The sequence below is a fragment of the Brassica napus genome, unplaced genomic scaffold, assembly GCF_020379485.1.
Source record: "Brassica napus cultivar Da-Ae unplaced genomic scaffold, Da-Ae ScsIHWf_2632;HRSCAF=3384, whole genome shotgun sequence".
Classification (NCBI taxonomy): domain Eukaryota; kingdom Viridiplantae; phylum Streptophyta; class Magnoliopsida; order Brassicales; family Brassicaceae; genus Brassica; species Brassica napus.
The window spans coordinates 42,830-70,582 of record NW_026015932.1 but is presented as its reverse complement, the minus strand read 5'-3'; the positions used below and the strand labels follow the sequence as shown (position 1 = coordinate 70,582).

The 27,753-nt window shown below is 36.3% G+C and overlaps 2 protein-coding genes and 1 long non-coding RNA gene across 3 annotated transcripts; 2 read left to right on the top strand and 1 right to left on the bottom strand.

Annotated features, from left to right (window-relative positions):
• On the top strand, window positions 1-1,601 carry LOC125601699. Its single transcript, XR_007334372.1, has 3 exons — window positions 1-52; window positions 149-704; window positions 1,289-1,601. It is a non-coding gene; the product is annotated as an uncharacterized LOC125601699 (long non-coding RNA).
• Window positions 1,602-15,583: 13,982 nt separating this feature from the next.
• On the top strand, window positions 15,584-17,003 carry LOC125601703 (protein NUCLEAR FUSION DEFECTIVE 4-like). The gene is made up of 2 exons (XM_048773750.1): window positions 15,584-16,397; window positions 16,474-17,003. Exons 1-2 carry the CDS (start codon window positions 15,784-15,786, stop codon window positions 16,943-16,945), a joined length of 1,086 nt encoding a protein of 361 aa, XP_048629707.1. The 5' UTR covers window positions 15,584-15,783; the 3' UTR covers window positions 16,946-17,003.
• A 1,224-nt stretch (window positions 17,004-18,227) lies between these two features.
• LOC125601702 (disease resistance protein RPP2A-like) lies at window positions 18,228-23,632 on the bottom strand. The gene is made up of 7 exons (XM_048773749.1): window positions 23,314-23,632; window positions 22,015-23,203; window positions 21,706-21,909; window positions 20,621-21,572; window positions 19,504-20,545; window positions 19,081-19,389; window positions 18,228-19,009 (listed from the first exon to the last, which is right to left on the bottom strand). Exons 1-7 carry the CDS (start codon window positions 23,326-23,328, stop codon window positions 18,530-18,532), a joined length of 4,191 nt encoding a protein of 1,396 aa, XP_048629706.1. The 5' UTR covers window positions 23,329-23,632; the 3' UTR covers window positions 18,228-18,529.
• Window positions 23,633-27,753: the final 4,121 nt, after the last annotated feature.

Genomic DNA, 27,753 nt, shown 5'->3' with positions numbered 1-27,753 from the left:
CAACAGTGTGCCGTGATCACGTTCAGCTTGCCACCACCGATAAACGCCCTAGGTAACCGCCGGAAACCGCATTCCTTAAGCTCAGTTTCGTTTCCGTTTAGTAAATCGCCCATAACTTCCTAACCATCGATCATCTCATGCATTCAAGACCACCATCGTGTTCCTCTCGTCGAGACGAAGCCGTAGACACCAACCACGCCTCAATCGGAGCCCGGACGAAGCCTCACGCGCCTCCGGAAGTTTCGCCTCTGCGCGCGCGTGAAGTACACGCGTCGCCGCCGGCAAACGTCGCCACCGCCGGACCACCGTCCCCCGCCGCCGGATTACCGCCGTCGTCGCCGACAACCGCCGCCGGAATACCGCCGTCGCCGCCGGTGACCGACACCGGTGACTCGCCGGCGACTCGGTCAACTCGGCCGAGTCAACTCAGTGAGTCAACCGAGTTGACTCGGTTAACCGATTGGTTAGCCGGTTTAAATTGATTTCGGTTCGGTTAGGGTAAACCGGTCGGTTTAGTCAAATCGATTTCTGGTCAAAGCTTGACCGGGTTGACTTTGACCGGCGGGTTGACTTTTCCGAAAACCTTGACCAGTTCCGTTTTCGACCGTTCGAAAGGCGTTCTGACTCAGAATTTCGATCTGATTTCAGATATGGAGTCTATTTGAGCAGCTGGAGTTCATAGACAACACTTTTCTATTGCTAAGGTGAGGGTCTATTCCCGAACTTCTCTTACACGGCTTAGGACCTCGAATAAGTATAATTTATTTCTAATGTGTTCCGTCTGCTTGAAATCGAGTCTGTCATTGCTTGTTTAGTTTTAGGTTCTTTGCATAAACCGGAACTAGGGGGTTAGAGGATTCAACATTGATTGTTTCACTTAATGTAAATTCTTAGCTAGGATTGTTTTTGTTTGGAGACGGATACAGAGACGGACTGCTGTATGCCGGATTGTATGGAGGTCACGGCCAACTTTAGTCGACCGGTTGAGCTGTAGACTGGAAGTGTCGATAAATCGTCTACGGGCGTATGTTACCGAGCACTTTTTCGGTGTGTGTATGAACCGAGCACCTTTTCGGTAGTGTTTTGGCCTGTTAGTGGGCGGCGAGTGTGCACCTCGCTAGGACCATTGTTTGTTGCTTGAGTACTTTAGGTACTGTGTTTGACATGCATTAGAATTAAATTATATTTATTCGGAGTGCTATGTCCGGGTCCATGGACTTCGGGGTGGCATCCCATACCTCACTGAGCGATTCCCCTGTCGCTCACCCCTCACTCTTCCCCTTTTCAGGTGAGACAAACAAGTATGTGATATTTGGACGGACTTGGTGCTATTGGACTTTTCTTTCGGATTTTATTTGGGCATGGGTGAGAGTTGTCGGGTTTATGGGCTTTTATATTACGGGATATTGTTGGTGGCCCGTCGTCCTTAGTGTCAGGGAGACGGGTGTCACATTGTTGTATGATGACGCATCGGGGGTGACACGCTGTCCTCCATATAGGAGGTGTAGGGTGTCACAATTTGGTATCAGAGCGGGTTCCATCCCGGTTCCGTCCGGGATGGCGGTCAGGGGATTCGGTTTTCATCGGTTTTCAACTTAAAATATATATATATATATATATATATATATATATTTATACATTTCGAAATTCTTTTAGCACCATTATGTCCAGTAATTACTAACTCAAATGTCTCTTTCTATGACGATGAGTAAAATCATCGTCATTCGTCATTCGTCCTTCGACTATCAAGGTTCTCGACAGATGTTCAGCAGTTGCGTGAAGTCCAAGTTCGCCAGTTTTCTCGGGAGTTATCAGTTTCTTCGGTCATGATTTCGAGGCTATCCAGGAGTGGATATGTGACGTTTCTGCCACCAGCCCACTTCAAGCAATCGTTCCACGAGTTTTGTTACTGGAGATTATGTGGTGTGTGGTATGAGCCATTGGTTGGCATGTGTTGTTGTGTGTACGAGTATATTGACTATTTTGGAGATATATTTGTTTTGTGAACTCGTGGAGATCGCTTTTGAATTGGGGTGCAGCAGCTTGCGTTGTGTGGGTGTTGGAGTTACACTTTGGTATGTTTGCCAGTTTTTGGCATTGTTGATCGTTTCAGAGATGTGTCAGTTCGGACAGCTGACATAGGATGTTGAGAGCTATTTATATTCAATGCAGTGTACCAGTTATGCTTGGAGGGCCGATTTGTTCGGATAGTCATCAGAGATGGAGCTATGTTTTACGATGTTATCCTTGGGATGGATTGACTGTCACGGCATCAAGTAGTGTTGGATTGCCTGAGGGCAAGAGTTTCGATTGCTGGAGCAGATGGAAGTTGTTAGTGCATGCATGCTACATACTGAGGAGTTATGGGATATAAGAACAGAGAGATTTTTGGCTACCATTTCAATGGTTAAGGATGATGGACAGCATGGGCTGCAGGATCTTCCGGTTATTGCAGAGTATGAGGATATATTTGTGACCTTTGGAAAGGCCACCACAAGACACATGAGACGCTCTTGCAATTTTATTTTATTTGGAGCAAACAGCACTGGTTTCACGAGTTTCTTATCGTCTATCACCAGCATGGATGACTGAGTTGAGAAAGCGATTGGAGGAACTCTTTGATAAGGGATTTATCAGATCGAGTTCTTCCCCATGGGGAGCATCATTGTTGTTGTAAATAAGAAAGGTGGGAGTTTCAGATTTTGTATTGACTACATAAACTTGAACATGGTAACCATCGTATTGACGAGTTGTTAGAAGAGCTTAATGGAGGTTCATCGTTCTCGAAGTTTGTCTTGGCATCAAGATACCATCAGATTGCTATAGCTGAGGAGTATGTACGGAATGCAGATTTCCATTATGGATATTACGAGTTCGTAGTGATACCATTTGGGTCGACAAAGGCACTGTTGCATTCATGAAGATATGAATGACGTTTTCGTGAACATTTGGATAGGTGTGCGATTGTATTCACCAACGACATCCTGATTATTTTGGAATAGAAAGGAGATTTGTGAGCATTTAGCGGATTGCGTTGGATAAGCCTGGAGAGCATCAGTTGTTCGCTAAGTTGAGGAAGTGTAACTTCTGGCAGAGGAATGTTGTATTTTTGGGTAACATGGTTTTGGAAGCAGAATTTTGATGGATCCAAAGAAGATTAATACCGTTTCGGGAAGGTCGGAACCTAAGAGCGCTACAAAGATCTGCCGTTCTTTTTGGGTTGATAGTGTACTACTGGAAGTTCATCAAGGGTTTCACCGGTATAGTAATGTTAAAGACGCGGTCTACATGTAAAGACGTTAAGTGTGGCTGGATAGATTTTTTTTCGAGGAGTTTCACTGAATTGAAGCACAACTAATGAAGACACCAGTTTTGGGTTCTACTGAGGCTGAGGCTTACTGTGATGTGTCAGATACTGGATTGAATTTAAATTAAGGTATGAGGATTAAGTCATTCATATGCATCACGCCAGAGAGGCTGTAGTGGTATTTGCGTTATAGTTTTGGAGATCGTGATTGTACGGGAAGGAAGTCCAGATTCTATGGGATCATTAGAGTATGATATTTATCTCCACTGATTAAAAATTGCACTTGGGCAGTGCAGTTGGATTGAGTTTGTAGCAAACTATAGTTTGGATATCGCATACTATCTGGTAAGGACAACCAGGTGATAAATGCCTTGGGTAGGCGTATGAGCTGTATCTCGGGAACCAAGAAGGTTCATAAGTTTACTGGGAGATTTGCTAGTCTCATGTTGGGTGCCATTACTGTCAATGGGGGGACAGATGTCCTTGGGACTTTGGAGCATGCAGTTTTGCTATGGAGGATACGCAAGCACAAGTTAGCATTGGATTTGGTTGAACAGATCGAGATTGAGAGTATTGGATATCATACAGTTCTGAGCAGGAGATACTTGTACCGAAACCGAGTTTGTGTGTTGGACGATAAGTTGTTAAGAAAAGGAATCTTACAACAAACATATCACTCGTGTTTCTCTACGCATCGGGAAGACCAAAGGGTACAAAGATATGAGGAGTTAACTATAATTGGTGTAGTATTAAGATGTTTGTAACTACATTGCGTCACAGTGCCAGACATGTTATATGGCAATGACAGAGGATCAGTCATCTATCATGTTATTTTTGAGCTTGCTTTTGCCGGAGTAGAAATGAGGCATGGTGATTATGGACATTGTTATTGGATTTTAAATCACCATATGTGGAAAGGATGCCACATGGGTAGTCATGGATAGACTTACCAAGTCAGCCCATTTCCTAAGTAATTAAGAAGATAATCAGGGCTAATCAATTGGAGCAAACCTACATTATTGAGTTCGGGAAGTTTCATGGATATCAACATTGTATCGGATTGGGAATCGAAGTTCACATCTACATTTCAGAGAGCCTTTCGGAAGGCACTTGGGACAAAGATCATACGGGTACATCTTATCACCCGCAAACAGATGGTCAGTCAGAGAGGACTATTCAGACTTTGGAGGATATGCTCAGAGCTTGTGTTTTAGATTGGGAAGGTAGTTGGGTGAAATATCTACCTCTAGCCGAGTTTGCCTACAACAACAGCTATCATTCGAGTATTGGGATGGCACCATATGAGGCTCTATTTGGTAGGCCTTGTCGCACACCACTTTGTTGGACGGAAGTGGGAGAGCGACGTGAGATAGAACCAGCCATGGTTCAAGAAACAGTCGAACAGGTTGAGATGCTCAAGATGCGGCTTAAGGAAGCCCATAACCGTCAGAAGAGTTATGCAGATAAATGGCGAAGAGATTTGGAGTTTCAGGTTGGCGACCTGGTATACCTGAAAATGAGGACATTTCAGGGAGCATCTAAGACTCGGAAGCTAAAGAAGCTTAAACCAAGATATATGGGACCATATCCTATTTTGGAGCGGATTGGAGCAGTTGCTTACCGACTAGATTTATCAGGAGAGTTATCAGATTTCTATGACGTGTTTCATGTTTCTGTTTTGAGAAAAGTAGTGAGAGAGCCAGAGCTCATTTTGCAGCAACCACCTAGAAACTTTGGCAAAGGGTTACGTGGGTTGTGCCAACCAGTAGAGATATTGGAACGCCAAGTGAAAGCAGATCGTGGAATGATGACCATGTTGATCAAGGTTCGCTGGGAGGGAGACAGAATTCAGGAGGATACCTGGGAGTCCGAGTCCCAAATGAGGATTGATTATCCAGAGCTGTTTCGGGGTGTCTTTGGAGAGTTTGGTGATGTGAATTCGGGGTCGAATTCCTTGTTAGTGGGGGAGAATTGTAATGACCCACCATCTCCACTATCTCCACTATCTCCACTATCTCCACTATCTCCACTATCTCCACCATCTCCACCATCCCCACCACTTCCACCATCTCCACCATCTCCACCATCCCTAACTTCTTTAAAGAGAAAGAGAGGGAGAGAGAGAGAGAGAGAGGGAGAGAGAGAGAGAGAGAGAGAGAGAGAGAGAGAGAGAGAGAGAGAGAGAGAGAGAGAGAGAAAGAGAGAGAAAGCTCACCTGAGCTCGTCGCCGGAGCAACCGTGTGCCGTGATCACGTTCAGCTTGCCACCACCGATAAACGCCCTAGGTAACCGCCGGAAACCGCATTCCTTAAGCTCAGTTTCGTTTCCGTTTAGTAAATCGCCCATAACTTCCTAACCATTGATCATCTCGTGCATTCAAGACCACCATCGTGTTCCTCTCGTCGAGACGAAGCCGTAGACACCAACCACGCCTCAATCGGAGCCCGGACGAAGCCTCACGCGCCTCCGGAAGTTTTGCCTCTGCGCGCGCGTGAAGTACACGCGCCGCCGCCGGAAAACGTCGCCACTGCCGGACCACCGTCCCCCGCCGCCGGAATACCGCCGTCGCCGCCAACAACCGCCGCCGGAATACCGCCGTCGCCGCCAACAACCGCCGCCGGAATACCGCCGTCGCCGCCGGTGACCGACACCGGTGACTCGCCGGCGACTCGGTCAACTCGGCCGAGTCAACTCAGTGAGTCAACTCGGTTAACTCGGTTGACTCGGTTAACCGATCGGTTAGCCGGTTTAAATTGATTTCGGTTTGGTTAGGGTAAACCGGTCGGTTTAGTCAAATCGATTTCTGGTCAAAGCTTGACCGGGTTGACTTTGACCAGCGGGTTGACTTTTCTGAAAACCTTGACCAGTTCCGTTTTCGACCGTTCGAAAGGCGTTCTGACTCAGAATTTCGATCTGATTTCAGATATGGAGTCTATTTGAGCAGCTGGAGTTCATAGACAACACTTTTCTATTGCTAAGGTGAGGGTCTATTCCCGAACTCCTCTTACACGGCTTAGGACCTCGAATAAGTATAATTTATTTCTAATGTGTTCCGTCTGCTTGAAATCGAGTCTGTCATTGCTTGTTTAGTTTTAGGTTCTTTGCATAAACCGGAACTAGGGGGTTAGAGGATTCAACATTGATTGTTTCACTTAATGTAAATTCTTAGCTAGGATTGTTTTTGTTTGGAGACGGATACAGAGACGGACTGCTGTATGCCGGATTGTATGGAGGTCACGGCCAACTTTAGTCGACCGGTTGAGCTGTAGACTGGAAGTGTCGATAAATCGTCTACGGGCGTGTGTTACCGAGCACTTTTTCGGTGTGTGTATGAACCGAGCACCTTTTCGGTAGTGTTTTGGCCTGTTAGTGGGCGGCGAGTGTGCACCTCGCTAGGACCATTGTTTGTTGCCTGAGTACTTTAGGTACTGTGTTTGACATGCATTAGAATTAAATTATATTTATTCGGAGTGCTATGTCCGGGTCCATGGACTTCGGGGTGGCATCCCATACCTCACTGAGCGATTCCCCTGTCGCTCACCCCTCACTCTTCCCCTTTTCAGGTGAGACAAACAAGTATGTGATATTTGGACGGACTTGGTGCTATTGGACTTTTCTTTCGGATTTTATTTGGGCATGGGTGAGAGTTGTCGGGTTTATGGGCTTTTATATTACGGGATATTGTTGGTGGCCCGTCGTCCTTAGTGTCAGGGAGACGGGTGTCACATTGTTGTATGATGACGCGTCGGGGGTGACACGCTGTCCTCCATATAGGAGGTGACGGGTGTCACAGTTCTTTGCTTAATCTGCTTCCTATTCACTATGCAAGGTCTCTAGTTCGATTTCACTTTATCAAAGAGCCGTTTTGGAATTAGAGTCTTTTGTTGTTAGAGTTTCCATCATCTTCTTCACTTTTGTTGCTAGATTTTATTTTAGCTTTGAATTTAAGCTTCCAAATTATCACGTATTTTGTCTCCAAGTATTATTTTTTATCCGTACGCTTTGGACTCCGAGGGTTAGTATAACTCGTCGGCTTTGTTGTATTCTCTTATGTAATTTGGTTGCAGTATGAATACAATCCTTCAGTGTTAAAAAAAAAGAGAGTGGTTGTCTAATAAAAGAGTTGAGGACATGGAGTGTATGATTATACCTTTCTCCTTTAACATATATAAGACACTGAAATTTAATTTGGAAATGGAATGTATGATGCATTATAACATCTTATTGTGGTTCTCGTAATGGATTGTTTCAATCTAATGAATATATATATATTGTTTGTATCAAAAGAGTGGCATGTATTTGTAACACATTAGGAAGTTTCCAAAGATTTATAAAAATTCAACACTTTTGATATAAATTTGTTCCACATGCAAATAATTTGACATGCAGTACTTGAAGTATCCCAACGTCATCAAAGATTTATGTTGGTTTATACCAATAGTTTGACTATTAACCCGTTTTAAACCGTTTTAAATTTCATAAGTTTAGTCAATTGTTGTATGAATAATGCTTCTCACAAACTTCACTCACCTATTGCTTCCAATTTTCTATAAAAAAATAGCAACAGTTCATAAAAACTACATGTAGAGACCTAATGTGAATATGTGATGGAAACATTATAGAATCACGTAGGTAGACACTTGGCAACAATTCAGTCACATAAAAATAAAATAATAAGAATTGTTGGATGGAAAACTATTTTAAATGTATATGGAAATATAAAAGGTGCGACATGACATAATCTACTCATGAAATAAACATTGACATCACCGTCTGGAATAATCTTTAGGATATGATTCACGTGAAACCAAAATGATCCAGATATCACGCCAATTGCAGTGCTAACTAACATTCGTACCTATGCTATGTGTATTTATCATACAATTCCAGTAACATGTTCTTGTTACAATGATATCAGCCTATCACTCTCGATGTACTCTTAGATTTACAAATCCATCGTCCAACCTTTTCTAGTATATATTAATATATTTCCTCACGATTGCATAATAGCAAATAATGAGCATACTCGATGAAAAGCTTACTAAGCTAGATGCAAATTAAAGTATCCACGATCAAACAATAAGTAAGCTGCAAACCTCACATGCTGCACTTTAACTACAGAAAAAACTTCACCATTATTGTCCAATAGTTATTTGTTTTCTTTCTTTTGTCGGCAAACGATTCTATAATGTCATAAAGCAGTACAGTTACAGCAGTTTGATTGCACAGTGGAGATTATACAACATTGATCCAGACAATAAAATTTGGGAACTAAATCTCTTGCGACCTCTGCGAATTAGGTTGCTAGTTTTTCTTTTGATGAACATGAACTTGTGATTATCTGACGCCCATGAACCGTCTACCATACTAACACATCAAGATAAGTTTGCTTTGACCAATAACTTCATGGGTTGTTTTTGAAACCGTTTCTTCTCTCTTTCCCATTTTACAATAACTCTAAGTATTATCATGTGTGATCTTCTCCGGATCTATTAAAAGAAACAGCTTCAGACCAGGCTTAGATATATCACCAGTGCTTTACAGATAATGTCAATTTGGAATAGACTACCTCTATAATTTCTCTAGTTAATTCCACATGACCTCCATGTCCAATAAAAGGGAACAAATCAATAGGTTTGCCTTAGCTGCTTATATAAAGTAGAAATGCTCAAAATATTATCAACTAGTATTACTGATAAGTTGCTCACTTGGAAGATGTTTAGTCGGAAACAACTCCTAAGTATAGGTTATTTGTTGTTGTATTTTAATGGATTTGAAAATCCAAACTAAATCTAGTGTTATTGGTTCTATGATTTTCAAATCTGTATTAAAATCATGTGTTATTGGTTTAATGATTCATAAATTCTCTATCAAATCAAGTGTTATTCAATCGTACAGATTTATTAATATATTTGATTTTATAATGGATTTGAATGGATTTGTTTGGATTTTTTAGTTAAAAATATAAAGACTCAAATCCGAGGAAAAACCTCCGGATTTGCATATTTTACTTGGATTTATAAATACTATATGAATTTCTAAATCAATCTAAATATATAAACCAATAACACATAAATCTAAACTAGAGAGGGTAAATATTTGGCCTTCTTATTATTTGTTTATTTGGCAAAAAAAAAACACTTCCCAAAAATGTAAAACTAAATGGAGACATTTATTTAAGGAACAAAACTTAGGTTCACCCCTAAGGTGAATCTTTAAATTCACCTTCCCTCTTATTACCAATCAAAATGCCACATAGATTAATAGTAAAATACATTAATTTTTTAAAAAAAAATCTAAAATAATTGAAAAAAAATAATGACGCTCATTTTAATGAAGCTAACGTCACTAACTAAACCCTAAATCTTAAATTCTAAACCCTAAACCTTAAATCTAAACCCTAAACCCTAAATTTTAAACCCAAACTCTAAACCCTAAACTCAAACCCTATATCTTAAACCTAAATCCTAAACCCTAAACCTAAACCGTAAACTCTAAACCCAAACCCTAGACCTTAAACTCAAACCGTAGATCCTAAACCTAAACCTAGACTCTAAACCCAAATCTTAAACCCTAAAGAAACAACATCAACATTAACCCTAACCTTTAGGATATAGGATTTGGGTTCAGGGTTTACGATTTGAGTTTAGGGTGTAGGGATTAGGTTTGGATATATGGTTTGAGTTTAGAGTCTGTGATTTGGGTTTAGGATTTACGGTTTGGGTTTAGGGTTTAGGATTTGGGTTTAGGATATAAGGTTTGAGTTTAGGGTTTAGGGTCTACGGTTTGGGTTTAGAGTTTATGATTTGGGTTTAGGGTTTAGGATATAGATTTAAAGTTTAGGGTTTAGTAAGTGGCGTTAGCATCATTAAAATTGGCATTATTATTTTTTTCAATTATTTCAGATTTTTTAAAATAAAATTAATCTATTTTATTATTAATGTATGTGGTACTTTGATTGGTAGCAAGAGAAGATGTGAATTTAAAGATTCACACTAGGGCCGAAAGTCTTGTTCTTATTCAAGAGGTGAGAGACAATACATAAACTTTTGTTTGAATCTTTATCCTTATTTGTTTTATGAGTTATTCTTGGGTTCACTCCCTAGGGTGAACCTAAAGGTTCACCAACCAATAGAAAATTGCCATTTTAAATCTAGTATCTTTTAAGAGTTATTCTTGGGTTCACCCCCTAGGGTGAACCTTTAGGTTCACCAACCAATAGAAAATTGTCATTTTAAATCTAGTATCTTTTAATTAAGGAAACCAAATAACATGCAAATTATATTATTTTTTCAAAATAAAATTTAAAAATAAATAAAAATAATATATAAAAAACGAATTCAAAAAAAAAAAATGTTGTCAACAAAACACTAAACCCTAAACTCTAATACTAAACCCTAAACTCAAATCATAAACCCTAAACTCAAATCCTAAACCCTAAATCCTTGGGTAAACCCTAAATCCCTGGGTAAACCCCTAAACCCTTGGAAAAACACTAAGCATATTGTCAACAAAACACTAAACCCTAAACTCTAATCCTAAACCCTAAACCCTTGGGAAAACCTTAAACCCTTTGGTAAACCCTAAACCCTTGGATAAACCCTAAACCCTTAGGTAAACCCTAAACCCTTGGAAAAACACTAAACATTTGGATAAATTCTAAATTATAAATCTTAAACAGTAAACTCTAAATCTTAAAAATAAATTTTTTTTTTTAAATAATCTGTTTTTAGAACTATTGTTATTTTTATTTATTTAATTTTTAATTTTTTATTTTAAAAGCATAATATAATTTGGCAAGTTATTTTGTTTCCTTAATTAAAAGATACTAGATCTAAAATGACAACTTTCTATTTTGTTTCCCAAGAAAAAGTCTTGTTTTATATTCTCTCTATTTTTTAAAGAATGCCATTTAATCAATTTTTTTGTGAAAAAAATGTCGTTTTAAAATTGCATTGTCATTTATACTTACTTTCATCTTAATATTAATTGAAAATATATTAATTTTATAAAGAAAATTATTTATTCCAAATTCTATTAGTTGAATAGATGTAATTAATTGCAAATTCAATGCATTGATTTTATAAATAAATTATTTATCTCAAAAATCTCCAAAAACCCATGCCAATTGGATCCAATAAAATTATCACGCAAAAAAGAAAGTAGTAACATTGATTTTTTTCTACATATATTTTAGTTTATATAAAGTATTTATATATTGCAATATATTTTGTTTTTAAATTACAAAATGTATGTCAACAATATTACTACTAAATTACAGTATACCATACCATACGTCCATGCTCCATACTCTATATCTTACCGCCATCTTCAGTCTAATCATCTCCGAAAGAAACCGTTTGCCTTTCAAACTTTTAAAAGAATCATAAATCTTTTTTTTGAAAGGGTAATATTATTCGAACCAAGAGCTCTTGGTCTAGTAGTAATGGAACTCCAGCTGGAGTGCCCGCCCTGGGTTCGAGTTGCCTTGGCCACCTTCCCGCTTATAACCGTGCGTGCCCGGATGGAAGGCCTCGTGGGAATTAGTCTGGACTTACCGTCTGGGAACCCCACGGTCATCAAAACAAAAAAAAAGGTAATATTATTTACTTTTAAAAGAAGAATAAATAATAAATAAATGTTGAAAATAATAAAAAAAATAAAACGAGTGTCACGTTACATTTTTTACTATTATTTGTTGTTTGATGATAATATTTAAACTTTAATTATTATTAGTATTATTTTATTTTTGTCAACAAAAGAATTGATTGTTTCTATCTGTTATATATAAACACACAAAAGCATAAAAGCTCACTCAACACTTAAACGCCTCGAATTCTCTCTACCATATAAAAATCTCGGTGAGGCCGGCGGAGAGACTATGGCGGGACAGTCGAGGAAATGGATGATTCTTGTGGCGACGATATGGATTCATGCATTTACGGGGACGAACTTCGATTTCTCAGCTTACTCCTCAGATTTGAAATCGGTTTTGGAGATATCGCAGGTGCAGCTTAACTACCTAGCCGTCGCTTCCGATCTTGGGAAGGTGTTCGGGTGGTCGTCGGGGCTTGCGTTGATGTATTTCCCACTTTGGACGGTGCTTTTCACGGCGGCGTTCATGGGATTCGTCGGTTACGGAGTCCAGTGGCTGGTCATAACTAACTTCGTCTCTTTGCCTTATATTATGGTAACTTCACTCATTTTTCTACCTTTTTATTGATGAAATTGCTTCTTATCTATTTCTAAAAAAAAAAAAAACTGTTTCTTATTCATTTTAAAAATTATTTTATACCCCTCTTTATTTAGCATCTTATACTAGTAATAGTAATAAAAACAAATAACTTTTTTTTAAACCTAAGTTGATATATTTGTGTGTTTATCTTCAAAACTAGTTTCGGTCAATGCTTAACGAATAAAAACTGAATTCATTCTTTTAAAACGATTTGATATAATCTAACTTTATTTATTTTGCTATGAAGTTATGAACCAATATTTATGTTTCTTTTTTTCTGGAAAATTAATTTAATCATTTTTTGTCTAATGGTTTCATGGCAAATTTAATCATATGTGTATAACATTAACATTAGCATTATGCTCTACATTATCCAATCAACAATTGTTAGAAAAGCATTTACTAAATACTAATGTTCTCAAAATGCTATCTAACCAATGCTCTGATATAAAGCTTTTAGGACAGCATTTGCATTTATAATTTATAAAATTAAGGAAAATATATAATTAATTCATTTTATTTTATTTAATAATATCATAAAATTATTTTTTATATCCAGAAAATAAAATTTTGATTTCTAAAATTAATTCACAATAAAATATTTTTTTAAATAGTATTTCACATTTAAAATATAAATTAATTTATATAATTTAATTTATTTTAAATGTGAAAAATTATTTTTAAAAGTAGGTATTTTAATTATAAAAGTTATTTTAAATAATATTTTTTGATATAAACATAAATTTTAAATTATTAATAAAATAAATAAATTATTTATCTTTTAATTTTATATGTTAGTATATTTATATATATATTAGAAATATATTCATTAAAAATAAGTATATTATATATTATATACTAATTTTATAATAATTTTAAATAGCATATTCATACTGCTCTACCAATCATCCTATTAAACAGTTTAGCAATATAATACAGCTCTTGCAGTATACTGCTTCTATAGCATACCATTACTCTATAGCATACTGTTATTGCTGATGCTAATGTTCTACCAATCAAGGTCATGAATCAAAATTATGATTCAACGCTTTTCTGTTTTCAGATTCTAGTAAAAATGTACTTTATCTTGTAAAATTATTCACTTTTCTAATGATATAATAAAATTAATCAGATTGCTAAAAGATAAATTTTCAAATATATGATATAATTTTCTCTAAACTAAAGAAGTATATTTTGGTAGAAAATTTAGTTACGTTTATGTTTTCTTGTAATGACTTTTTATGTTAGTGTCAATAATTCTTTTTGACAGACTCAATTAAGATTTTATAAACCGAGTTAGTGTCAATATATTTAAGAGTTATTCATATATTTAAAAATATAATTTCGTCATAGTTCACAATTGAGACGAAACTAAGAGCACCAGCATTCTAGGTTCGTGGGTGGAGTTCACACGCTTTCCCAGAAAAAAAATATTATAATATGCTACAGTAATGATCCTGTTTCGCCACGCTCCTTCCGTATGAACCAGAGTCGTCACTGTTCAGCGGGCCCCACGCCACATGGCGGCCCGTTATTAGTCAATTTATTTATTTATTTATTTATTTTTTAAAAAAAAATCAAAAAAAAAATAAAAAAATAAAAAATTCAAATTATGAACCCCAACCAGGGGTTCATTAATGCTGGTGCTCTAAGATTTTGATACACACATTAGGTGACGACTGATTGGTAGGGTCGGTATTTCACTTCTTTTTTTCGATCTGTCGATTTGTCCTTATTTTCCTTGGTATATGCATTTTTATTAGAATGTCCAAACCTTTTGACTAGAAAGAAATTCCACATTAGTTGCAAAAAAAAAATTCCACAAAATTGGTTGGTCCAACACGTCTGCTTCTTGGCATGTTCGGTCTCTTGTGTGATGGCTGTTTCGAAATCTGCAACTATTTACAATATAAATTATGACGTCAGAAAATAATATTCAAATATTTCATCTTTTTGGATAATTCATGTAATTATTATTGTCTAAATCATGTAAATAGACTAAAATAGTGACCACCAATTTTTGTTTATCTAGACGTCTTTTTCTGATGAGTAGGAATTTTGTGATTGAGAAAAATTTATGAAGTAGATAAATTAATATTAAATTTGATTTTAAAATGTTTAATGTTGGATTGTTGTCTTCCACCTAATCAAGTCAATTTTACGAACATTTTTAATGAATATTCGATCAAACCACACAAAAACTACAATTTTTAATTTGTTATATATATATATATATATATATTCAGAAGATTGTTATCTTTTTGAGAAAAAGAAAAAAATAGCAGTAAATCAAGTTTTTGTTCCCAAACTAGCATTCAAGGTCAAAATTCACAAAAATAACACTTAATGTTTTATCAAAAGTCACAAACTTAGGGTTTAGAGTTAAAGGGTGGGGTTTAGGATTTAAGGTTTAGGGTTTAGGGTTTAGATTTTAGGGTTTAGGGTTTATGGTTTAGGGTTTAGGGTTTAGAATTTAGGGTTTAGGGTTTAGAGTTTAAGGTTTAGGGTTTATGGTTTAGGGTTTAGGGTTTAGGGTTTAGAGTTTAGGGTTTAGGGTTTAGAGTTTAGGGTTTAGTGTTTGAGTTGAGAAATGAGGTTTTGGGGATAATATTTCAAATTTTGAAAAATAAAAAAATTAAAATTTTCAAAGGATAAACTTAGAAATGTGCTATTGTGGTCATTTTAGTTTTTGAGTGCTATTTTTGTGATATAAACTTAGAAAGATGCTAATTTGGAGATTTGCCCTATTTTTTTTACCTAATCAAGACTTTATAAACGCTTTTTATTAATATTTGATCAAAACACTCAAAATCCATATTTTTCTAATTTGTTATATATATTTTTCTAATTTAATATATATATATATATATATATATATATATTTTTTTTTTTTAAACAAACATTTTGTTGTCTATGAAGAAACTTTGTTCAAATGTTGGCTAGCTTCTGTGCAGGTGTTTCTCTGTTGCCTACTTGCTGGTTTAAGCATCTGTTGGTTCAACACAGTCTGCTTTGTGCTCTGCATCAGTAACTTCCCTGCAAACAGATCACTTGCTCTTTCCCTCACAGTAAGCTTCAACGGTGTAAGCGCTGCTTTATACACAACCCAACCTCTCCAGAGCTCTACCTTCTCTTAAACGCTCTCATACCTCTCGTTATCTCTTTCGCTGCAATCATCCTTATTCTTCGCCAACCGCCTTTTGAGCCTCTTCCACTAGATGGAGTTCGCCGTGACTCCCTCATGTTTCTATTGCTCAACATCCTCGCCGCTTTAAACGGCGTTTACCTCCTCCTCTTTGAGTCAAACTCCTCTGACGTAACCTCTGCTGGTCTCCTCTTCGGTGGAGCTATCATTCTCTTGATCCTCCCTTTATGTATCCCCGGTTTAGTCATCGCACGTAACTGGTATCTTCGCACGATCCACGCTAGCTTCCGTCTCGAAGGTTCTGGTTTCATTCTTGTTGATCTTGATGAGCTTGAGTTGCATATATGGATGCTTGCGCAAGAAGCTGACCGAGAAAGCTACCAGTTCCTGAACGAAGATGTTGTGCGAAACACAGTTAAGACTATAGCTGCGGAGGAAGGTGATGCTGATGAGTTGCTTATCACAAGAGGCCAGCTTGAGGTTTTGGGAACTGAACATTCTTTGAAGCAGCTCTTATGCAGAGTTGACTTCTGGTTATACTATGTCGCGTACTTCTGCGGTGGAACCATCGGTCTTGTGTACAGCAACAACCTTGGACAGATAGCTCAGTCTTTAGGACAAAGCTCAAAGACCACAACTCTTGTCACACTTTACTCCTCCTCCTCATTCTTTGGAAGGTTGCTTTCTGCAACACCAGACTATATTAGAGCGTAAGTACATCCATATTCATTACTTTAAGCCTCTCTAGTTTTTGGTTTCAGGTTGTGATTATTGTAACTTGTGCAGGAAGTTTTATTTTGCAAGAACCGGGTGGTTAGCAATCGCGTTATTGCCAACACCAATAGCTCTATTCTTGCTTGCATCATCAGGAACCGCGTCAGCATTACAAGTAGGAACTGCGCTGATTGGTCTAAGCTCAGGATTCATATTCGCAGCAGCGGTTTCCATCACATCAGAGTTTTTTGGACCAAACGGTGTTGGAGTTAACCACAATATCTTGATCACAAACATACCTATAGGATCTTTGATATATGGATTCTTGGCTGCATTGGTCTATGACTCACATGGTTCGACCGGGATCAAATCGATGACTGACTCGGTCGTGTGTATGGGCAGAGGCTGTTATTATTTGACGTTTGTGTGGTGGGGATGCTTGTCGGTACTTGGGTTAGGTTCTAGTCTTGTGCTGTTTATTAGAACTAGAAGAGCTTACCAAAGGTTTGAGCAAGCTCGGATAAGTTCAAACATTGATTCATAGAAGTTTGCCTCAATACCCTATGGCTTGTGTATATAAATATTGTAACTGGGCTTTATGGTGTAGGAATTAGGAAAGATCCATACTATACCAGATAAGTTAATGGTTTTGTATTTATATGAGAAATAATTTATGTAGCTATTACTCCTTCCGTTTCAAAAAGATACATGTTCTAGAAGAAAATTTTGTTTCAAAAAGATGTATTTTTTATATTTTCAATGTATTGCAAAATTGTTAATTTCAAAAATGTTAATTGTATTTTTTGAAATTTTATTAATTTAAAAATATAGAAAATATAAAATTACAAAAAACAATACATTAATAATTTAAATTTTAATATGTTTTATTTATAAGTGTGAAAATTCTAAAACATGCATTATTTTGAAACATAGGAAGTAATATGTAAGTGATTACATTACTAAAGAATGACTTTCACATTAAAATGTTGATAAATCAAAGTTCAAAGATATTTGTGTAACTAAAAACACCAAATAATCTTAAGAAAGACTTAGACAAATATGCAAAGTTTAAGAATAAAAATACTTTTTTAATAAATATAAAAGAAAAAGATTACTTTGATTTCAGAACTGAATTTTTTGTCAAAAGTTCGGTTTGATTTGGAAGGTTTCTAAAAGAACTTCGGTTTTATGTTGATATGTTCAGTAATCGCTTAGTTCAGTTTTTCAAAAATAAAAATTTTGGTAACCAAATTTCAAACCTAACTAACTAAATTAACCAAAATTTCAAAACTAACTGAAATTATCCAAAATTTTGAGTCAAACTAACCGAATTAAACAAAATTTTGATCTGAAATAACCAAAATTACCCGAATTTAACCGACTTTATAATCGAACCCAAAAACTTCGATTAATTCCGGTAAACTTTTAAAAACCAAACTACGAACCAAACCGAACTTTTTTACTGCAAAATTTTAGTCGAACCAAACTACCCTAAAACCGAACTATCCGAACCCACAGGCCTACTTGTGATCTTTGTTCGCCTGGTTTATGGATTAGATCTTGGTAAATGCTTGAGTGCAATTCCGTGCCACGAGACGGCTAGGTTTGGAACCTCTCGAGCAATCCAGTGGGGAGAAGCCACACTGTCAGAATGAACCGCTTCAAAAGGTTAATTACGGTTCTCTTCTTGGTAAGGCTCCCAGGCTTTGTTGTACCGCCATTTTCCTGGCTCTGCATTGCCGTGGGAATAGATTATAGGGTTGATGGTTTGGTCGGAAACTAGGATGTTTTTGTTGGTTTTAGAAGAATGGTCTAAGGGAGCGGTGAAAACGAGAAAAATAGTCTTGGGATGCAGAAGATCAAATAATCTATTCAACAGAGAAATTAACACACACACACACACACAAAAAAATTACAAGCTGAACGGCAAGGACTGTACAGTGCACAATATGGCATGGTAATGGACTCCTTGGTAGATACGAACTAAGTAGCGGCATCACACGGGTAGACACCACACCAGCTTCAGTGTTTAATCTTCGTGTATGTGGCCAGTGGTTGGCTGAATCCTTGAACTGATAGATGTTCATCATCAAACTAAGAGGTTTCACAATTAATCTATGATCTCGAGTTATGGAAGGCTCTCAAGATTTGTGCAGCCAGAAAGTTTAAGCTCGACAATAGATTTCGAGTTGCGTATCCCGGATGGCAGTTGCTGAAGCCTACTGCAGTTTTCCAGATCTAGTGTAGCAAGATTAGTGAGATTCTCTGTTGACAATGGAAGCTCTCTTATAGCAGTCCCAGCTAGATATAACTCTTTCAAGTTAGGTGCAAAATCCTGAACCTCATCGAGCTCTGAGCAGCCAGACAAATTTAGAAGCTTGAGAGAAGTCAAATCAACCATCATGGCTGGCAAAGTCCGCAAGCCAGAACAGTTTTTCATATTCAAAGTAACAAGCTTCCCACAACGAGGAATGGACGTGCTAATGTCAACTAGACTAGTACATCCTTCGAGATCAATATCCTCAAGGTTCAGGGCTTCTGATAACATCAGAATATCAGTTAAGTTTCTTGAGTTACTCAATCTGATTTTCTTTAGCTTCTTGAGATTCTGTTGACAACGTCAATAACCAACATCAGATGCAAGTAATTCATGTAATATAGCATAATGTGAGCACTTACTTTCTTCTCTTCCCAGAGCTTCTCCATATTGCTATATGGCATGTTTAACTCGACAAGATTCTCCGGAATAAATTCCTCAGGCAAGTATTCCAGAGGGTAATGCTCCCAGTGAAGTAGCCTTAGCTCATCGGGTAACATGTCAAGGCCGTCAGGTAGACTTAGCTTGCACTGGTTCCCAGAGGTGGAATCATAGAACTTCAGCAATCTAAGTCCATACATGTTATCAAACACAGTCGGACTCAACTTGATAAAGTTCTCAAAGGTCAAGTCAGACGCATCCAAGAAGATTCCTTCAATTGCTTCTGTTCCCTGACCAAGAAAAAGCACAGAATTGGTAGGGTAACATTAGATCTTACAACTACAGAAATGATGATTATGAAGTTATCTGGAGTGTTAAAAAGAACTAAACACATGTTAACTTACTGAATTTTTTGTCAATACATAAGTAATGTCGTCAGAGTCCCACAATCTGCTACGCTCGCATGGATCCTCGTCTTCTTCAAGAACAATAAATCGACCAAAATCTTGGAAAGGAATAGGCATCTCTATCGCATTGTCCACAAGAGTAATGAGAGACTCGTCTATAAGATCACAAATTCCCAAATTAGTAAGAAACCCGCAAGCATCAAGTAACTGCACCACGTGATCTTTGTTCTCCCCACTGAAAAAACATGCAAGGTCCAAAAATATGTTCTTTTGGTTTCCATCTAGCCCATCAAAGCTTCTCCGGAATGTTTCCTGAATCTGAGTTGGAGGATTTCTCCGCAAGCTTTGGAGATGCTTCTTCATGTCTTTTATACGCTGCTTTGATACAGAGGAGCCCAAAACTTCGAGAGACAATGGAATACCACTACTGCAGCTCACAAGCTCTTTGATGACTTCACTTTCTCCATTCAAATATTGTTTGCAGAGGCGAGAAGATTCAAACTGGCACAATCTTCGAATCTCGTACGGCTCTTGAACCTTGCACTGTACAAGAACTTGTTTCCGCCTAGAGGTTAAGATGATTCTGTGTCCATGAGAGATCCAGCTAAACCCTCCAACTACAGCTTCTGCATCGCTGGCGTTGCTCACGTCATCGAGAACAAGAAGAATTTTTTTACTGTGGAACCAGTGCCTCATGAAACTTGGTTTTATATCACAAGCGCTTATACTTAGTTTTTCTTCCCCAAATACTTTAGATAAGAAATCATCACGCATTTGCATCATCCCTTTCTTTTGACACGTTAGATAAAAGTCTTGCAGAAAGTAACACATATCGTAGTCTGGAGCTAGAAGTCCATAAATCTCTCGAGCAATGGATGTCTTACCTATTCCTGCCATACCCCAGAGTCCAACAATTTCCACGTCGGAAGGTTTGAGACTTTTTATATATGCTACGGCTCTGGCCAGATTCGTGTATTTTTTCAAGTCTAGCCTTAAACATGTGTTTCTTACAACTTCCTTGGCAAGCATAACCTGAGTCCTGCAAGAAACAAAAGTGTTAATAAGCGCATTGGATATTTCCTAGTGAAGAGGCAACTAAGAGAAGTTAATTTACCCTTTTGTCCATCCATGTCCATGTACGGATGGTATTTCAGCCATAGCCGCCTTCCAATTCTGAACTCTGTCTGCCTGGATAGGATTCAGACACTTCAGCCGTACTTCTTCCAGCCCAGTGTCTGATAGTGTTACTCTAAAATGTACAGGAGTGGTTACGAATTTTTCTGCTTGCCAATGTTCCATGATTGCCACCAGATGAGCTAGGGACTCACTAGAACAAGAGTAGTTATTTGAAAGCACTACAACACCAACACTAGATCTGTCTAGTAACTCTGTGTCCAAGGTCTCTCTCCCCGATAGATTATACGTCAGAGGTGTGAGTTCTCGCTCGTGTAACTCTTTTAAGATTGTTTCCATGAAATGTGGCTCGTCCACATCATGGCTGTCGTAAAAGATCAATATGCATTGTGATTCTCTAGTCACCTCTTCAACGTATCGGGTTACAGCTAGGCTGTGGAAAGGATTTTCCTTCAGTTTTATATCGTACGCCTCACACATGGCACTGAGGTGGCCAGCAAGGGCCTCCACGTCGCCTGAAGCCTGCTGCATGCGGAGAAAATCAATAACGTTTTCCGCTCTGCACTCAGAGAGATTCAGTGGAGGCTGGTGGGTGCTAAGGAACTCGCAGAAGGAGGACCAGTCATCGTTAGGATTCCTCATGCTGAGAGCTGTATCTGAGGATTTGCCTCTGACGGTTGCAATGATGCACCCTGAACCTGACAAAACACTCCTCCCGTCCTTGATTTCTTTGGTTTTAACACTCACTTCAACTTGTTTCTCCGATTGCTCTTTGCTACTTTCTTTATTTGGCTCGGCTTTCTTACTGCGCCAAACATTAACAATTTCGGCGTTCCAGTATTTTCCCAGCTTTTCCACTGTCTCTATTGGATCCATCGTCGCAAATACAATCAACTTAATCTCCTCGAACCATTCCACTGTAGGAAAGACTCCTAAACACGAAAACAATATACAATGGAACGTTAAAACAACCCGTGAAAGCTTATATCAAGAATCAGTTATTAGTTGTAAGGAACTTTAAAAGAAAAATCGGCAGACCGCCAATGGAATAACAAAAAAAGTTACCTGAGATCTTAGAAATTGTGTTAAGGGCCTTAGATTTTTCGTCCGGGTTTTTGTCATAGTCAAGTAGATAAATTTCGAAAAAAAAAACCTGCAAAGAATCATCTCTAACTTTCAAACAGACCTCCTCCTTGAAAGTATTCAGTCTATCACCGGGACTTGGTGCCGTTTCCAAATCATCAATGTTATCTTTCGTGAAGGGCAAACCTATAAATTGGTAACGAAATTTGATTTAAAAAAAAAGGTATTGTAAATATATAATAACAATCATCCATCAAGTCAATATGAACAATTTAACAACTTTTTACTAACCATAATTCTTGTACATCTCAGAGTTCATAAACTCGATGAAGGGTGAAGGTGTAGAATCAAATCCATATCTTCCCTTGATCTCTTTGTACTCTTTCCACCACCTCATGAAACTGCTTTTCTCCCAGAAAATTTCTGGTGAAACTTCACTTTTTAAGATCATCTCCCACACGTATTCCTCAAACCTCGCGAGTTTTCCTATCAATTCCTCGTGTTTCATCCCCACGTTTGTTTTCAGCAAATTGATTACGATGATAGCTTCCTCAACTTCGGCCCAGAAACAAGAATCAACCGTTATTAGATCACTCAGATCTTTCCCCGGTCTATGACTATACGATTTATAGAATAATTCGTTAAGCCATTTCTCGAGCATAACGTAGTGGCGAGACCTCCCCGTGGTACGGTACTCTTTCCGACCGCTGAGGTAATGTTCAGCAATATCGAACGGTTCCACCAGCCGTCTGTAATTGTTCCCAGCGAATAGACTGATTGTCTTGAGCACCGACTTTTCCTTCCGTGGCATATTCTCTATATTTTCCACCACTGATTTAAAGAAATCGTTTAGCTCATTTCTAAACTGTGAATACGGAAAAATGGTTTGGGTCTTGAAGCAATCGTAGGAACATATCTTCGATTTCTTGCTTTGCTTTACGTACCTGTCAAGATATATCATCCCTATCTTTATGTCGTTTACTTTATTAAGCAGATCAAATCGCAGCTTCTTTTTCCGTGCACGTCCCTCCATTCGATCGATAATAATATCATCAATCATCAGACTTGACTCCGCCATTGAGGAATAACGCAGGCGCTTTATAACTTCCCCATAGTCAGTCCAGCCCACTAGATCCGCGTTAACACCGTTAAGCAACTCCAGTACAGCCTCGGGGTCATCGATGCAAATACATTCCGAGCCAAAACAGATCAAGAACATTCCAAAAGGTTTGAACAAATCTTCCGTGATGGGACTTCGTGCAGCGTCGTCAACCACGTGAAGGAAACATGAGTTCATCACAGAATGATTTAGAATCTGCTGCAAAGAAGCGTCTCCGATTAAAGGCGAGCCAAATGTGATGCACAAGGGGAGTTTTTGTCTTCGATCGACTGCTTCTAGGAGCCATAGTGTAAAGAGAGATGCGACAGATCCTCCTAACGCAGCCCCAGTGATGATTACCGGCTTCGGGGACTCGCGTAACTGAAAAACATATGATAACTCTCAAGATTCCAGGCTGTCTTGGAATTTTTTTTTAAACCTTGTTTTCTAACGTTGTAAACTGAAAATGTATTGTCTGGAACTAAGATTACCTCTGATTTGAGCATAAGGAGTTCATCATAGTTTGAGGTAAAAATCTCAAGAGCAGGTGTGTGCAGAGAGAATGAGGGGATCTTAGCGGAATAGAGAAAACTAAACGTATTTGTTTCTCCGGAAATAAGAGTAGGAGAAGAGCTATTTTTGCATATCGGTGGTGCGGAAAAAACTACTAATATGTATTTAGAATCTTGGTAAATCTTCGTTCGTAGAGCTGAATTTTTATCTTGATAGGTTGATCCATGCAGCTCCGAGATCTTACTCCACGAGACGTCTAAGATACCCGAGCTTGACACAAGCTTCCCTAGCTGAGAACTGTTTCTGATAACCAGGAGAAGGAAAATATAGTCAATGTTCAAACAAGTACGTTTTCACGAAATTATTGAGCAACTGCGAAAGACAGATTTAAAAGAAAGAAGAAAGTGAGTACTTACAGTGAAGAAGAAAACATCTTGTGAGATAGAACAGATCTCTGGAGAAGAAAGTTCAAAGCGACGACTCTTGATTCACAAAAGGGGGGACGTGTTCGGTGTGGGTACAGTAGAACGGCAACAAAAGGAGAGAAACCTCATCTTTAACGATTTATTTTGTATTATGACAATCTCATCCATACAATAAATATCCACATGTGCCAACTCTCTCAGCCATTGGACAGCCACCCAAAACATCTTTGTCCTACATTCCGCCGGAACATTGTCCGTGTTGGTCCTCACTTGGGCCTTCGTGTATTATGGATCATTGGGGAAGGTATTAAGAGTAAATTAAAGCCCATAAGAACAAAACCAACAGTGGTTTCTCACCTAGGAACAAAAAATAACAGATAATATTAGTGATTTGGTAAAAAAAAAATAGAAAAAAGAATCCTCTATATTAAATGTCAGTTATTTAAGTTACAATTTAAATTACAAAACTTACATGTCAGTTTCTCAGCCTTCTTCAAAGTCCAAATTAAATGATCTTTTTTTGGCTAAAGATTTACATTTTTTGTCATCGTATGGACCAACCTACTTTATATATTATAGCTGACCTTTTTAGCAAGGTTCATTGAACCGGTTACCACATTTAACATTATTCTTCTTAAATATAATTATAATTATATATATTAAAATATTTTTAAAAATAATAGTATATATATATCGGTTGAATAGGTTAATCAGGTAATGTTCATTAATTATCTTAAATATCATAATATATATATATATATAAATAAAATTTAAATGATAATATCAATTAAATTAATGATTTATGTTATAACTATGGAGAACATGAAAATTAAGAAAATTCATTTATTAAATAGTAGTATAGATATATATATTTTTTTACCAAAATAATGTATATATTTAATAATAACTAAATTAGTCGTATGCAAATATTAGGAAATTAAATAAATGTAATTGTCCAAGGGATTTTTTGTAAATAGATTTTTCAGTGTTGTTGTTTTAATATATAGACTAGTATTATCTCTCGTGCTTAGCAAGGACATTATTTTTATAATCTACAATAGAAATAATTTATTTTAAAGGTTATAATTTAAAACGTAAGTAAATATTATTTCCAAGATATATTTTGATAAAACTTTAAATATAAAAATAAAATTTTGATTTTTATATCCCACAATAGTCAAGTATAGACACAAGATAACCGTTACATATTTCCAATTACATATTTCCATTTTTTAAACCCAAAAAAAAAGATTATTACATATCAAAAATCAGATTGAGGGAAAGCATATTTCTTGAAAAAGTTTTATTAAAGCACAAACTTTAATTTTGCAGATAATTGACATTTATATTTATTATAGTCTTTCCCTATTTCTTTTATGTATACATTTATTTTCGTCCATGAGATTCCTTTAAGTTTATTTGCATTGCTATACTTGCTTAGTCATTTTTGTTTCTAACAGAATCTACAAATAAAAATTATAAAAGTAGAAGTATTTTTTTTTAATCTTAAAGTAAACAAATAATTTCACTGCATTTTCTATATAACTATAAACACACAAATAAAGAGTAAGGAAAATTTACCATAGTTAGGTCTTGATTTAGATAGTAGACATGAATCTTTCTTGTTTCTTTGATTTCATTTGTTGCCTTCTAATTATCTCTGCGTTTTTTTTCTTGTGGTGCTTCTTAAGTTTTGAGAGGATGTGTACGTGTGTGTTCTGAGTTGAGACTATATTAATCTTTTCGTGAACTATCACCACGACAACAAATAAACCTATTCCAGCAAATTGCGAATTGATTAGTCATTTTAAATACATTGTTGACATATTATTTTTACCTTTACCTTTTTCACTATGCAGTATGTAGCTTTGGCCAATGTCTAGAATTACAGAAAAAAATTACTAAAGTTATAAGTAGGTTAGAAGAGAAAACAGTTAATCAAAAAGATATTGAGCATAAAGAGTTTAAAGCGTTTTTTAGTTTTCACTTTTCACTTACATGGACTTGAAACTTTTATCTTCCAAGTTCCAACTTCAGTATCAATCCAAAGCATGCATATTGATGTTCTTCTTTTTTCTCATTTCGTTAAAAGACGAAATTCTTTTGAAAACTATTAGGCAACTGTTGGACCAGACCAGTTTGGATTTGGATCTTGAACTGCAAATGGTTTCGCCATTAGAAGTTGAAACTGTAGAGAAATCAATGGAGTCATTGCAAAAGATTTAAGAATTTACAATTTCTCATTGCAAGTATAGATCGAACTAATTAATATATGACAATTATCTAAAAAAGATGGAGAAATTTCATATTTACCACCACTAAAGAGACTTTTCAAAAATATCTTCTTCATTAAATGGCAAAAGACTTTTATACCCTTGTTCTCTATATATATAATAAATTATTATTTAAATAAATAAAAAAAATTATGTTTTCGAATTGTACTTTTTCAAATTCGAACTTTTATATAATTTAAAAAAAAAAATCAAAATTTTGTTTTTTTTTAAAATCGAAAATTATGTTTGAAACAATTTTTGAAAAAAAATTATATATTTTTATTTATTTATTTATATATTTATTAGAATCCTAATTTTCACATTCCAAAAACCATAATCTACTCCTCAACTCTAAACCCTAAGTCTTGATTAGTTAACTCTTGGGGTATAAATGTTTTCTTATGGCAATTAAAAAAAGTGGTACTAAGAATGAGGTATTTATAACAATTTTCCCAAAAAAAATTAGAGGTTTGTAAGTAGTGGAATCATGGGTGTCGTATATTGAAAACTTTTTTTTTAACGCCATTTTTGTTTTATATATAAAATAAATAAAAGGAAATCAATTAATAGACTAAACAAGTTTTATGCTTTTAAAATTTTCCGTATTTACATTTGTTTTTTAAACAGCTATTGTTTTAAAATATTTTCCACATGTCATTGTTTTTAAATTCTATTCTGCGTGACAGTTTCTGATTTCTCTGACGAGTTACGCTTTATTATGTAAGATATTAGTTGTATGCTAAAAATATTAGGAAGTTAAATAAATATAACTGTTTATGGGTCTTTTTTGTAAATAGATTTTTTAGTGTTTTTTTTTTAAATTATGGACGAGAGGAGTTCATCCAAACGACTGGAGATGTTTAAAGTCGTGGTTTCTTCCACTTTATTTCCTAACGAGAGAGACCCCTTATCCAGAAAGCTGCATCCGCTAATGGCTTTTTCATCTTCCTCTAAGTGCCAAGTTCCAGGTGTTTGTGAGTTTCAGAGGCCGACATCACAACTTAATAATTCATAAACAACAGCGTTAGCTAAAATATTATCTACTAATAACAGCTATCCCAATTAATTCAAAAAGCGGTGAATTTCACTTATGTGTCTTTTCAATAATTAAAAGTTGCGTATTTTTATTTAAAAATAACTATTTATATTGAAAGAATGTGACCATTTATATTGAAAAGTTGTGATTCTTCGTATAAGTATTATTACAAAAAGACACAACCTTTTAATTTAAAAGATGTGACTCTTCAAATAAATTTTTGAAAATCTATAAATAGTCCAATGTCCATGCCTTCTCAAAACGTAATTTTCACTAATCAAATAAAATGGTGAAGAAAAAAAAATTAATAATAGCAAACCCAAACAATGTTGAAAAGTTGTGTGTTTTATAGAAATTTTATTTCTTGTTAAAAGTTGTGTCTTTTCATTATATATTAAGATATATCCTTTCGTTTCAAGAGTTGTGTATTAGTTAGTATTTAGATTAAAAAGATGTAATTATTTAAATAAAAAATTGTGACTATTCATATATGTATCATTTCAAAATAACTACCTTTAAATTGAAATGACGTGACTATTTAAATTGAAAAGTTGTGACTATTCATATAAGTATCATTTCAAAATAATCACTTTTAAACTGGAAAAAATGTGACTATTTATCTATATGAAAGTTGCATCTCTTAATTTTTTATATGAAAAGTTGTATTGATTAGTATTGAGATGA